At 38.5% G+C, this 11,776-nt stretch overlaps 1 protein-coding gene across 2 annotated transcripts in view; it reads right to left on the bottom strand.

Annotated features, from left to right (window-relative positions):
- Positions 1 to 1,903: 1,903 nt before the first annotated feature.
- Positions 1,904 to 11,776, bottom strand: part of ints13 (integrator complex subunit 13) — a 12,542-nt gene continuing 2,669 nt past the window's right edge. For both annotated transcript variants that reach the window (XM_067392140.1, XM_067392141.1), the window contains exons 5-17: positions 10,552 to 10,632; positions 10,367 to 10,457; positions 8,930 to 9,058; positions 7,149 to 7,233; positions 5,650 to 5,742; positions 5,480 to 5,569; positions 5,154 to 5,332; positions 4,630 to 4,794; positions 4,001 to 4,155; positions 3,155 to 3,385; positions 2,869 to 3,008; positions 2,254 to 2,389; positions 1,904 to 2,160 (exon numbers count right to left, since the gene is read on the bottom strand). In XM_067392140.1, the coding sequence (XP_067248241.1) occupies positions 2,124 to 2,160; positions 2,254 to 2,389; positions 2,869 to 3,008; positions 3,155 to 3,385; positions 4,001 to 4,155; positions 4,630 to 4,794; positions 5,154 to 5,332; positions 5,480 to 5,569; positions 5,650 to 5,742; positions 7,149 to 7,233; positions 8,930 to 9,058; positions 10,367 to 10,457; positions 10,552 to 10,632 (1,612 nt within the window). In that variant the 3' untranslated portion in view covers positions 1,904 to 2,123. The remainder of the gene's footprint in view (positions 2,161 to 2,253; positions 2,390 to 2,868; positions 3,009 to 3,154; positions 3,386 to 4,000; positions 4,156 to 4,629; positions 4,795 to 5,153; positions 5,333 to 5,479; positions 5,570 to 5,649; positions 5,743 to 7,148; positions 7,234 to 8,929; positions 9,059 to 10,366; positions 10,458 to 10,551; positions 10,633 to 11,776) is intronic.

Raw genomic sequence — 11,776 nt, 5'->3', positions numbered from 1 at the left:
AAATGAGGGGATCCAGCTGGTTAAAGACCTGACTGAGTTCAAACACCTTGATTTCCCTGATGGCTTCTTCCCAGCAGAAGGCTAAGCTGCAGACACTGTGAATGCAGAGAGTAGCATGGGCTAGTTATTTTGCCCTGTTAGATAGATGGATTTCACTCAAATCCAATGACTGCAGGCTTCTCCATTGCAGAGGTGGAGAGTTCTGCTGAGAAAAGGAGCTCTGCATGCCAGGAACCAATCCCCGCACAAACAATCACTTTCACCTCTATTCAATATGTGCACAGAGTATGACAGCAAGCATTAGGATCGCATATATCAACACTCGATGCCTCATCCTCACTGGAGTCAGAAAACTTGACACTAACTTCCTCCGTACTTGGCTAGATTCCTGTTTCCGTGCATTACTGAGTCAAAACACATCCAGGCTTTCACATCCAGTAAACACACATTTTGGAGCCTTTTTTAAAGACGTGATCTAGACTTTTACCATAAAGACACAGTGGGCTGTCTGACTAACATGTAAAGTAGGTGAAAGATGATCCCACAACAAGTGTTTTCATTCATGCAAAAATACAATGTTGCTGACATAACTGCAAACAAAGTTTTCTTGCTACTATTTTTTTTTTTTTTTTTTATAAAACTTTGCACAGCAGATAGCAAATCAAACTGGCAGTTTTTAGCATTTTTTGCCATTTGAGTGTACAATTTTCATCAAACTGTCTTGTGAGCAGGTGGCTTAGACCCTGTCCCAAATGGCGTCCTTGATAAGGAGTTTTAGCTGGATGTCAAAGGCCCTGTCAAAAAAGGCACCCTAAGCCCTTGTGGTCTTCCTCAGAGTCTGGATATCGTGACATAATGCCACTTTGACAGCAGGGCAGAACAGTAGAAAAGCACATAGAGGGCACACATAAGGGCTGCCGTGACCACCCTTCTGAAACCTAAAAAGACAAATGGGACACCCTACGGTTTTGTGAAATTAAAGGGTTAGTTCACCCAAGAATTAAAATCCTGTCATTTATTACTCACCCTCATGTCGTTCTACACCCGTAAGACCTTCGTTCATCTTCAGAACTCAAATTAAGATATTTTTTGATAAAATCCAATGGCTCAGTGAGGCCTGCATTCACAGCAAGATAATTAACACTTTTAGATGCCCAGAAAGCTACTGAAAACATATTTAAAACAGTTCATTTGAATACAGTGGTTCAACCTTAATATTTTCAAGCAATGAGAATACTTTTTGTGCACCAAAAAAACAAAATAACGACTTTATTCAACAATATCTATTGATGGCTGATTTCAAAACACTGCTTCATGAAGCTTTACGAATCTTTTGTTCCGAATCAGTGGTTCAGATTGTGCATCAAACTCCCAAAGTCACGTGAACTACTGAAATTTTGAAACACTTATGACGCAACATAGCCTTGTTTACTGAAATCACATGACTTTGGCGCTCCGAACCACTGATTTGAAACAAAAGATTCATAAAGCTTCAAAGCCATCACTAGATATTGTTGAAAATCAGGGGCCACACAGGGGGCCATTGTGAGTCTGTAAGACAGCAACTGCAAATGAAGTGTGCCATTTAGGACAAGACCTATGAAGTCCATGAGACCATAGGTGCCCCATGTGTCATTTTACAGTTCCAACGGGTGCTCAAGAGTGCCTCCATGTGTCCAAATGCACTTTTGGCAGTAGAAATGGCCACTTGGATGAGGACCACTGGGACTGAGGGTGTCATTTGGGACAGGACATATCCTATTTTCAGAGGTAGGTAGTTATTCTTTCCGAACATCCATGAAATACAAAGGAAGGTAAATGAACCAGGATAAAGAAAATTAGCATTAAACAGTACATTTACATCCACACACACACACAAAATACAAACATGGACTAACACTGTTTACAAGTTTTATTATTCTGTTTCAGAATATTTCAGATTCTTTGTACAAACTAAAGCATATAAAAACTGTGTCCTTATAAAACATTGCCTTACTCGTCTTTGTCTGGCACAAAACCAGCATCCTGGCAAAAACATCATTTGATATCATGCCAAAGGTCACATCACATCCTCTCAACAAATCAATGATCCTGCAGAGATGAGAAGAGGCGTGTTCCACACATCATCTGGTGGCTTTTCCATTCTCATGAACATCCATCCTAATAAAGAAAACACAATGAGTGTTAAACACAAAGTGACTGATTAATGTGATCACAGGGTACACAGTGAGACAAACAATGAGGTCAACACACCCATTTTCCTCTTTCAGATGTTGATAAAGTTCAGCCTTGTTATTCACTGAACTCAATCTTCCTGCAAACTCCTGATGTTTCCTGGAGTTGGCTTGAGTTATTCTGTTGGTCCAAAGGGTGAGTAGAGACACAGGACCTGCAAAAAAAAAAAAGAGACCATGTTTGACAGCTGTTTCTACTCATCTTAGATCTGATTGGCTGCTGTACCTCATATTGCCACATTCTGACTTGCCTTTTCATTCACTTTGGATGATGATCTTTCTGACTTGGCTTGTAGCTGCTAATTCTGACCATAAAATTGATGCCGTGCAGTACAAGTAACTTGACTGAGCCGATGATGTAGCATCCTTTCGTTAAAGGATGTTAAAAACATCATGAAGGTCCACACAAAGGTCCATCAACGTGTGTCTATGTATTCTATTATCAGAACATCTCACACTGCCCAAGACTATCTTGTAACGCTAGGTTTAGGGCTGTTAGGTTGAAAGTCGCAATGCATTCTTGAGCATTTGAGATTCACCAAAAGTCATACACTCTTTTCACTATGATATATTTAATTCTTAAAAAGGACTTTTGACTGATTGATTACAAAAAAAAAAAAACATAAAAGTGAACCTTTAGATTTCTCCGGTGGCTGCTGCTCCTCTGTAGCTAAACGTGGTTTCTTGTTTAGGGGCTCTGGTGAGTCCGGTGAATCTTTGATGATTTCACATTCGCTCTGTTCGTCCTTCTCTCGCTCCATTACCCCCTTCAGCCTGTAGGAGAAAAAGGACATATACATCAGAGACACACATATCAGGAGATTAATGAAGAAAGCAAAATCCCTGGTCATCAATCTACAAACAGCAGAGGCTTGACAGATGTAAATGTGAACGTCAGCATCTTGTTTATTAACACTAACCTCTCAGAGTCTGCAGTCCAGCCCTTCTCCTCTGTGTCCTTGCCATTTTTCTCAGTTTTGTCCTCTTTGTCCTCTCTCTTCCTTCCCCTTTTTTTCCTTTCCTCCTCCTCGGGTGGTTTGCTCCGGCAAGCGCTGATACAATCCAGCACACGTTGGTGCCGCTCACTGGTGCCCACATGAGTCTTTACTAACGTCTCCAACTCATTCCACATGATCCGATATTGCTCATCACTATATACATAAAACATCAGCATCAACACACATGGTAACCATGTATTCACTATTAAAACTTTTTGAATGTTTATGCACACACATGCCATTTCAAAATGAAGTGAGCTGCCTATTTAAGCAGCATTGATAGCTTAGCAACGTGCTACAATAAATGAAAATTTCGGTTAGGGCTGCACGATACTGGGAAAATATACGATATGCGATAGTGTTGAGTATTGCGATAACGATATATTTTTCGATATAACATTTCACTAGAGAAATGCTATTTTTATTAGCTATTAAAAAAAAAAAAACCACACATTTATATATGTAATGATGGTGTCAAGGTGCAAAGTATAGTTATATCAACCTAAATCTTAACATCAAGAACATCCAGGTAAACAAAAACACCTGAAACTAGGGGTGGATGATTACTTATTTTTGTCATTAAAATCATTCATATATCGCATGCCATTGCGATATTACGATAATTTCGATATATCGTGAAGCCCTAATTTCGGTTAACATGCTTAGAAGGCAGCTGACTATGTAGGTAGTAGATGGTAAGGCAGCTCACTAGGTTTTGGAAAAGAGCCACACCACAGGACAAATCAAAACCTAATGTGATATTCTCACCGTTTGGGTCCTTTTCCTCTGGAGCCCACGGTTGAAATGGGTAAAGGGTCACTCTTCCTCTCCATATCAACAAGATTATAGACGGTCTTCTGACAGGTAAGCACATCTTCATCTGTTAGAGTGTCCTTCACTATGAGGTTAGCTAATGGTACCACCTGGAATATACACACAAAGATGATCACAATCCCCAAGAAAACACACACACAGATCATATACACAATATGCATAGTAAAAACGATCCAAAAATTCTTGAAAACTTGACTTTTTGACACCCACTGTCCAAAAAAATATTCAAAGCCCCCAGCCCCTGTTTTTTTATGACTCCATAAGTTTCAAAAACTGAATGTTCTTCTAAAAAATAAACTTCAGTTGTTTTTGTTCAGTTGAATTTGTTTGTTATTTAAACATTTTAAGTTGGATCAAATTAAAATTAATATTAAATCATTAATAATAATATTAATTGTTATATTAATACATTAAATGTTATATTATTCACTATATTAATAATAATAATAATAATAATATATACAATTTTAAGTCATCCTGCGACCCCTTTGGAAGTTTGCTGAGGCCCCTAGTGGACCCCTGCTCCCTGGTTGAGAACCACTGATTTAGATGGTGTCGCTCACCGCCTGCATGTTGAAGATGGTAGTCTGGGAGATGATCATTGGCCAGTATCGTGTTTGTCGTTCTAGTTGAGATTTGGCTCTCTCTACTGGAGCTCTGCCTGCTGCATCTACCATTGAGTCTGGGAACGGAGTCAGACGATTCTCACGCATAAACTCACCGAAGTCCTGAAGAGAGATATTAAGAAGATTTACTCTGCAGCCACATGCTGGAAATATAATGTATCCCTTAACAATTCCTTCGCAATTTTTTTTAAATTAACTGAGGTGTTACCATCCTCAAATTTGTTGGCAACACAATTGGATTCATTTGAGGCTTTGCTGTTGTGAACTGCAAAATACTAATGTACCTCTATGACAAAGTTGAAGCTTCTGGCATTTTAGTTGTTAGTTTATAAAGCAAGTTGTATTTACAAGTTTGGCAAAGACGTACATGGTTTTTACAAGCTGGAAACTCGTAATTATGGTAAATCACTAAATGATGTGAATGCAGCACAAGTCAGACGGTCAGTGCTTGCTGAGCTTACAGTGATGCGGTAGTCGGTCACTCGGCCACCGCAGCCCTCGCTGATGGAGGGAGGGTCCTCCAATGTGGAGCGTGTGCTGTTCAGGACATGCAGAAAGATTTCTCCTCCATGGCTGCTTAACATGTGACTGATGACCTTTGACCCTGACTTGCGGGGCTGCTCTAGTAGCACAGATCGACCTGGGAAGACCCCAGACAAAAGGAAAATATACAATAAACATGTATATCAATAGTTTCATCTTTCTCTTTCTGTCATAAATTTTTATGAGTGAAACTATATTCAATAAGAAAAAAATGTATGATGAGGCAGAGGGATTGTGCACACACCATTCAATAGGAAGTTGGTAAGGCAGGAGGATGGCCGGCTGTTAACGTCTACTGGAGAAATGCGATAAGCCCCTGTGCAGTAATGCAGTTCTGCAAAAAGAAAAAAGAAAAAATTGAACGAATTTGTCATGTGGCAGAAAGAGGAAAACATTTCCCAGAGATCCACTCACCTACACTGTTGGTGCGGGGAGTGCACCATTTGAGTGTGACCGTTTCCTTCAGCCCACTATCTCTGCTGGTGCTGCCGGCCATGTGCAAATCACCTACACATAAGATAAACAGAAACATAAATGACAATCCACGAAACAATATCAGATTTAGAACATGAATTTACAGAATTGAATTTTTAAAGGTGCCCAAGAATGCTTTTTCACAAGATGTCATATAAGTCTAAGGTGTCTCCTGAATGTGTCTGAAGTTTCAGCTCAAAATACCCCATAGATTTTTTTTAAATAAATTTTTTTGGGGCATCATTAATTATGCACTGATTTTGGCAGCGTGCCGCCCCTTTAATTCGTCTGCTCCCTGCCACACAAGCTCTTGACTATATTACAGTGCATTTACAAAGTTCACACAGCTAATATAACCCTCAAATGGATCTTTACAAGATGTTCATCATGCATGCTGTATGCATGCTTCGAATTATGTGAGTAAAGTATTTATTTTGATGTATACGTTTGATCCTGAATGAGTTTGAGGCTATGCTTTGTGGCTAACGGCTAATGCTACACTGTTGGAGAGATTTATAAAGAATGAAGTTGTGTTTATGAATTATATAGACTGAAAGTGTTTAAAAATGAAAAATAGTGACGGCTCTTGTCTCCGTGAATACAGTAATAAACGATGGTAACGTTAACCACATTTAACAGTACATTAGCAACATGCTAACGAAACATTTAGAAATACAATTTACAAATATCACTAAAAATATCATGTACTCATGGATCATGTCAGTTATTATTGCTCCATCTGCCATTTTTCACTGTTGTTCTTGCTTGCTTACCTAGTCTGATGATTCAGCTGTGCACAGATCCAGACGTTAATACTGGCTGCCCTTGTGTAATGCCTTGAACATGGGCTGGCATATATGCAAATATTGGGGTCATACATATTAATGATCCCGACTGTTACGTAACAGTCCGTGTTATGTTGAGATCCATGTGTTTTCCTTAAGTCTTTTAAACAAATGAGATTTACAGCAATGGGGTTTGAAACTCAATGTATGTCTTTTCCATTCAACTATGCCGAGGTAAATTCAAATTTTGATTCTAGGGCACCTTTAAGTGAACTATCCCAATAAATCAGATTATTATATTGAAATAATATATTTTATAATGTAGATATTTTCAGTCTCATGAACACTGATAAACATGTTTTTTTCTTGGTTTTGATGTAGTTAATGTTTAATTTGAAAAGTGTAGTAATAAAATGGTAACGTGAAACTTTGAAACGTCTGCATATTCACTCATTAATTGAGGTTAATCATTAGATACAATATGTTTATTGTTGAAAAGGGTTATATAAACTTAAATTCCAAAATGTGAATTGTTTATGCATTTAATGCATTATAAGGGTTGAGAACAGTTGCTGTGCTCTAATGTCCAAATGCTTTATGCAGTGAAATGTAGGTTGTGTTGGATTTTTGATGCAAAGGACTGATTTCACTCACCACTCTTAATAAATTCCATATGTGCATCGCGATGGTGCAGAAGCTCAACGTCGTAATTTGCTGAAGTATTAGCATGCTGCTCCTCCTTCTCACACATGTACACACACACACACACACGCACACACAAATACATACACATCAGCAGCTGGGCCTTTACACTACTAACACACCACAATCTACTGCTGCTTTCATGTTTGAAGAGCACAGATTATAAAATAACTGTGCCCTCACAGATCTGATGTCCACAAAGGCCTCGGAGTCTCCCAGCTGGTTCATATGCTGTGGAGATCAGAGGCTGTAAGCGACAAATAGAGCTTACACACATTAAGAACAGGAGAAGAGAGGAGAAGGACTGGGAGAACAGAGGCGGGTGGACTCCTTGGAGCAGGACGTTTCATCCCTGGGGTCAATGGCCTCAAACACACATCCTAAAACTACTGTGTGTTTCTGCAGGGACCTGCAGCTTTTAAAAACACAAGCGACCAGAACAAGAAAACACACTTCCGGCCACACCCAGCCAGGGCAAGAGACATCACCCAGAAAGAAGAGAGAGAGAGCAAAAGCAAAAGAGAAATCACCCCGATAGAGAATAGGACTGGGGGCTGAAAGGGGATCTACAGGGTCAATTGTTCATCCAGCTGGGTGCTAATCTACACTCTTTGGAGAGCATGGATGTGTTAATCCTTTAAAATTCTGTTGAAGTCAACATGAAATGGCTTTTAACTTGCCTGATGTGATAAATTTTAAAGTGAAACTTATTGTTCAAAAAGACAAAAAGTGTGTGGGACCTGATTTTATCCATTAAGAATTGAGTGGATCATAAAAATGTATATCAATCATTGTGATCCAAACGAGTTGGTTCTGTTTAGTGTTTCAAAAACATGAGAGTTAAGGTTAAAGAATTAATCTGACTCCTTTACTGAATCGCAAATTAATACAAAGCAGTGTGTGTGCGAACACTTTTTTGCAAGAATATGTACCTCAGATTTCTGTTCAAATCTAAAATTATTAGAGACAGACAACTGAGAACAATAAATGCAATAAAAACAATGTTTTTCCTTTATTTCTTCTAATGGAACCGTTAAGAATAATCTAAATCAGAATCATTAAATATGACTTCTGGATACAAGCTTCTTGACGTAATATCTATTGTTATTTAATATTAAATCAACATTAAATTACAACGTTGACTACTGGAAAGATTTTAGAAAGTCTGCATTACCTACCAGAGTAGCCAAAAGTGATGCAAAATCAATAAAGGAAAGTCAGAGGCAGAGCATTATTCAAACAAAGTGTAATAAGGTAAATATATTTCTTTTTTGTAATAATGTGCGTAACAACTGTGCATAATAAGACCAGAAATGTGCTTTATGAAAGTTAATAGGGTAAATTTTGATTTCATGTTGACTTAAATTATTCATTAAATAAATAATATTTAATAATATGCATTAAAAAAAAATGTACAAGAGTCCTATCCAAATGTACTTAGAAAAAGCATTTTAATTTAGTATAGCCTAATTAAATGTAAGATCTTTGAAGCTCCCGTTAATAATAAGAGATTAGCAAGAGCTGGATGAGGGGGTGGGGTTTTGATCTGGAAAAGTAATAATAGCTCTTGTAAAGTACTGACCTGCTCACAGACATTTAATGTAGGCTAGCAAAACAAACAATAAACCATGAAAACAGCAGCTGTTTAAGCAACTGATACAGTGCAAACAAGTGATGAAGAGAGGAAGAGAGAGAGACAGGCAGAGAGGAGTATGTTTGACAGTAAGTCTGACCTTCATGGGGATGTTTGTGATGGTGGTTGAGGCCAAATCAAAGTGCTGCTGAACCAGCACATTCAGTTTACAGGCTAGGTAGCGTCCAGCTCGAACACTGTGAACCTCACTGCTCAACACTGATGAGAGCTGCACACACACACAGGAGAGAAAGAGACAGTACTACACAAGTGACAACACTTTTCCAATATAGCTCTCTTTAACATTAAATCTGAAAAATAACACATAATGGTGAGTGTAATAAGAAGTTTCAAAGTATGAAAGCAGTTAGAATGCTTTAGGGTGTGTTCACACTGGTTTGGTCCGGACCAAAAAATTTTAAAAAATAACATTCAGTTTGGCAATTTTATAATTTATCACAGATACATTCACAACCTGATTGGTCGGATTTTTTGAGGTATTGCCTATTTTGAGGCGGAACTTACCGAACATCCGAAACAATGCTGTGTGCTGAGGTACATGCGCTTGTTGTGTGTGTGTAGCCTGCATATGATGGTATTTTGACCAGCTAGGAACTCGTGAAGAGCTTATAAAATGTGTAAAGGAGTCAAAACAGTGGCGGGAATTCCCCCACCACACACACAAACTGTCTGCTGCGTGGAGACGCACGTCTGATGCCTGTGATGGGCAAACTCACGACTATGATGAGAAAAAACAATATGCGTGAGGATTCTGTCCTCTTTAAGGTATCATCTTCCTGTTTTTTGTCCGTTTACATGCCTTTGGTCCGTGTTGCGTTCATATTATTATTCGAACCGCACCAGAATTAATTTGGAAATGGACCGAGACCCATCTTTTCAGCGGTCTCGGTTCTACTTGTTTGATGCGCACCAAGGTTCGGATGGCAGCACTCACACATGTTCAAATGAACCGTACTAACAGAGCAATCGCACCAGGGTTCGTTTTAATCTAAACAAACATGACAAGTGTGAACACACAATTATAAGTAGAGCTGGGAATCAAAAACTGGAACTTTTTTTGTCTTTTTGTCTGATTTTTCAAAATTCTTCTTTGTTTGATAAATTTTATAATGTTGTCAATAATATTGGTGCTGGTTTACTGATTCTAATTAGGGCTGACCGATATATCGCATGTGATTGTCACGCGCATTTCTTCAGTAAAGCCGGTTCCCTGATTACCGCTAAATCGCCATCACCTGCTTTCAGATGGAGCGGCATTTAATAGACAGAGCCGTAGTTCACTGACAAGCTACGCAATATCGCGTTCATTATCGAAGGCGATTCATCTGCAATATGAACGCGATATTGCGTGGTTTGTCAGTGAACTACGGTTCTGTCTATTAAATGCCGCTCCATTTAAAAGCCGGTGATGGCGATTTAGCGGTAATCAGGGAACCGGCTTTATTGACGAAATGTGCGTGACAATCTCATGCGATATATCGGTCAGCCCTAATTCTAATGAAGAGAGAGATGCTACCTCTTTCTTTTGCCGATCAGAGACCAGAGTGTCATCACCCTGGGGATAGATGTGGACCAGCACAAGCTCACACTGCTGAATCGGCATCAGTCTGCACAGTAAAAACATGCAACAGTAAGAAAATGAGCCTGTTAAATGGTGTGAGAATAAAAGTGCCTTCAGCATTCAGAGATATCAGAACTGACCTGTCAGAGCCTGCTGCCAGTTTGTTTTGCTCTTGAATAGTTTCCAGTACACAGTCCTCTAGCATTCTGACATGAGTGTCACTAAGAGGGAGAGACAGATAAATTGTGTGTATATGTATAAATATATGTGAAAATCTGGTAAGGGGTAATTAAATGTAACATATGTAAGAATTGGAAAATGAAATAATTTATCAATCTTTGATAAGGGCCTTAATATTTTAAAGGGTTAGTTCACCCAAAAATGAAAATTATGTCATTAATGACTCACCCTCATGTCGTTCCACACCCATAAGACCTCCGTTCATCTTCAGAACACAGTTTAAGATATTTTAGATTTAGTCAGAGAGCTTTCTGTCCCTCCATTGAAAATGTTTGTACGGTATACTGTCCATGTCCAGAAAGGGTATAAAAACATCATCAAAGTAGTCCATGTGACATCAGTGGGTTAGTTAGAAGTTTTTGAAGCATCGAAAATACATTTTGGTCCAAAAATAACAAAAACTACGACTTTATTCAGCATTGTCTTCTCTTCCGGAATCTTACGTCAGCAGCGTCACTGCGAAGTCGTGAACCCGGATTGACAACAGACCCGGAAGAGAATACAATGCTGAATAAAGTCGTATTTGTTGTTATTTTTGGACCAAAATGTATTTTCGATGCTTCAAAAACTTCTAACTAACCCACTGATGTCACATGGACTACTTTGATGATGTTTTTATTACCTTTCTGGACATGGACAGTATACCGTACATACATTTTCAATGGAGGGACAGAAAGCTCTCGGACTAAATCTAAAATATCTTAAACTGTGTTCTGAAGATGAACGGAGGTCTTACGGGTTTGGAACGACATGAGGGTGAGTCATTGATGACATCATTTTCATTTTTGGGTGAACTAACCCTTTAAACAAGTAAGGAGATAGTATTCAAACATTTTATAAAAATCACCTGTTAAGTTTATAATATATAATACATCAGCATATGAGAGTAAAATTGGACGACGACAGTGACTCATCCCAAGATCATTCATTTAACAGTTCATCTATTGCCTAAATTATGAAAAAAGATCAGTCAAGAATAGAAAATTATTGAAAATATTCAAATCAAGAATGTCAGAATCAGAAATTAATTAGTTTGTGCATAAAAAATGTCTGTCAAAACCAACACGTTGAATGATGTTCACTAACCCGGTTAAGTTTTTCAAATGGATTGGCGTTTATTCTCTT

Source organism: Chanodichthys erythropterus, chromosome 8, assembly GCF_024489055.1.
Source record: "Chanodichthys erythropterus isolate Z2021 chromosome 8, ASM2448905v1, whole genome shotgun sequence".
In the NCBI taxonomy this organism is placed as follows: domain Eukaryota; kingdom Metazoa; phylum Chordata; class Actinopteri; order Cypriniformes; family Xenocyprididae; genus Chanodichthys; species Chanodichthys erythropterus.
This window is presented reverse-complemented; position numbering and strand designations above follow the sequence as displayed.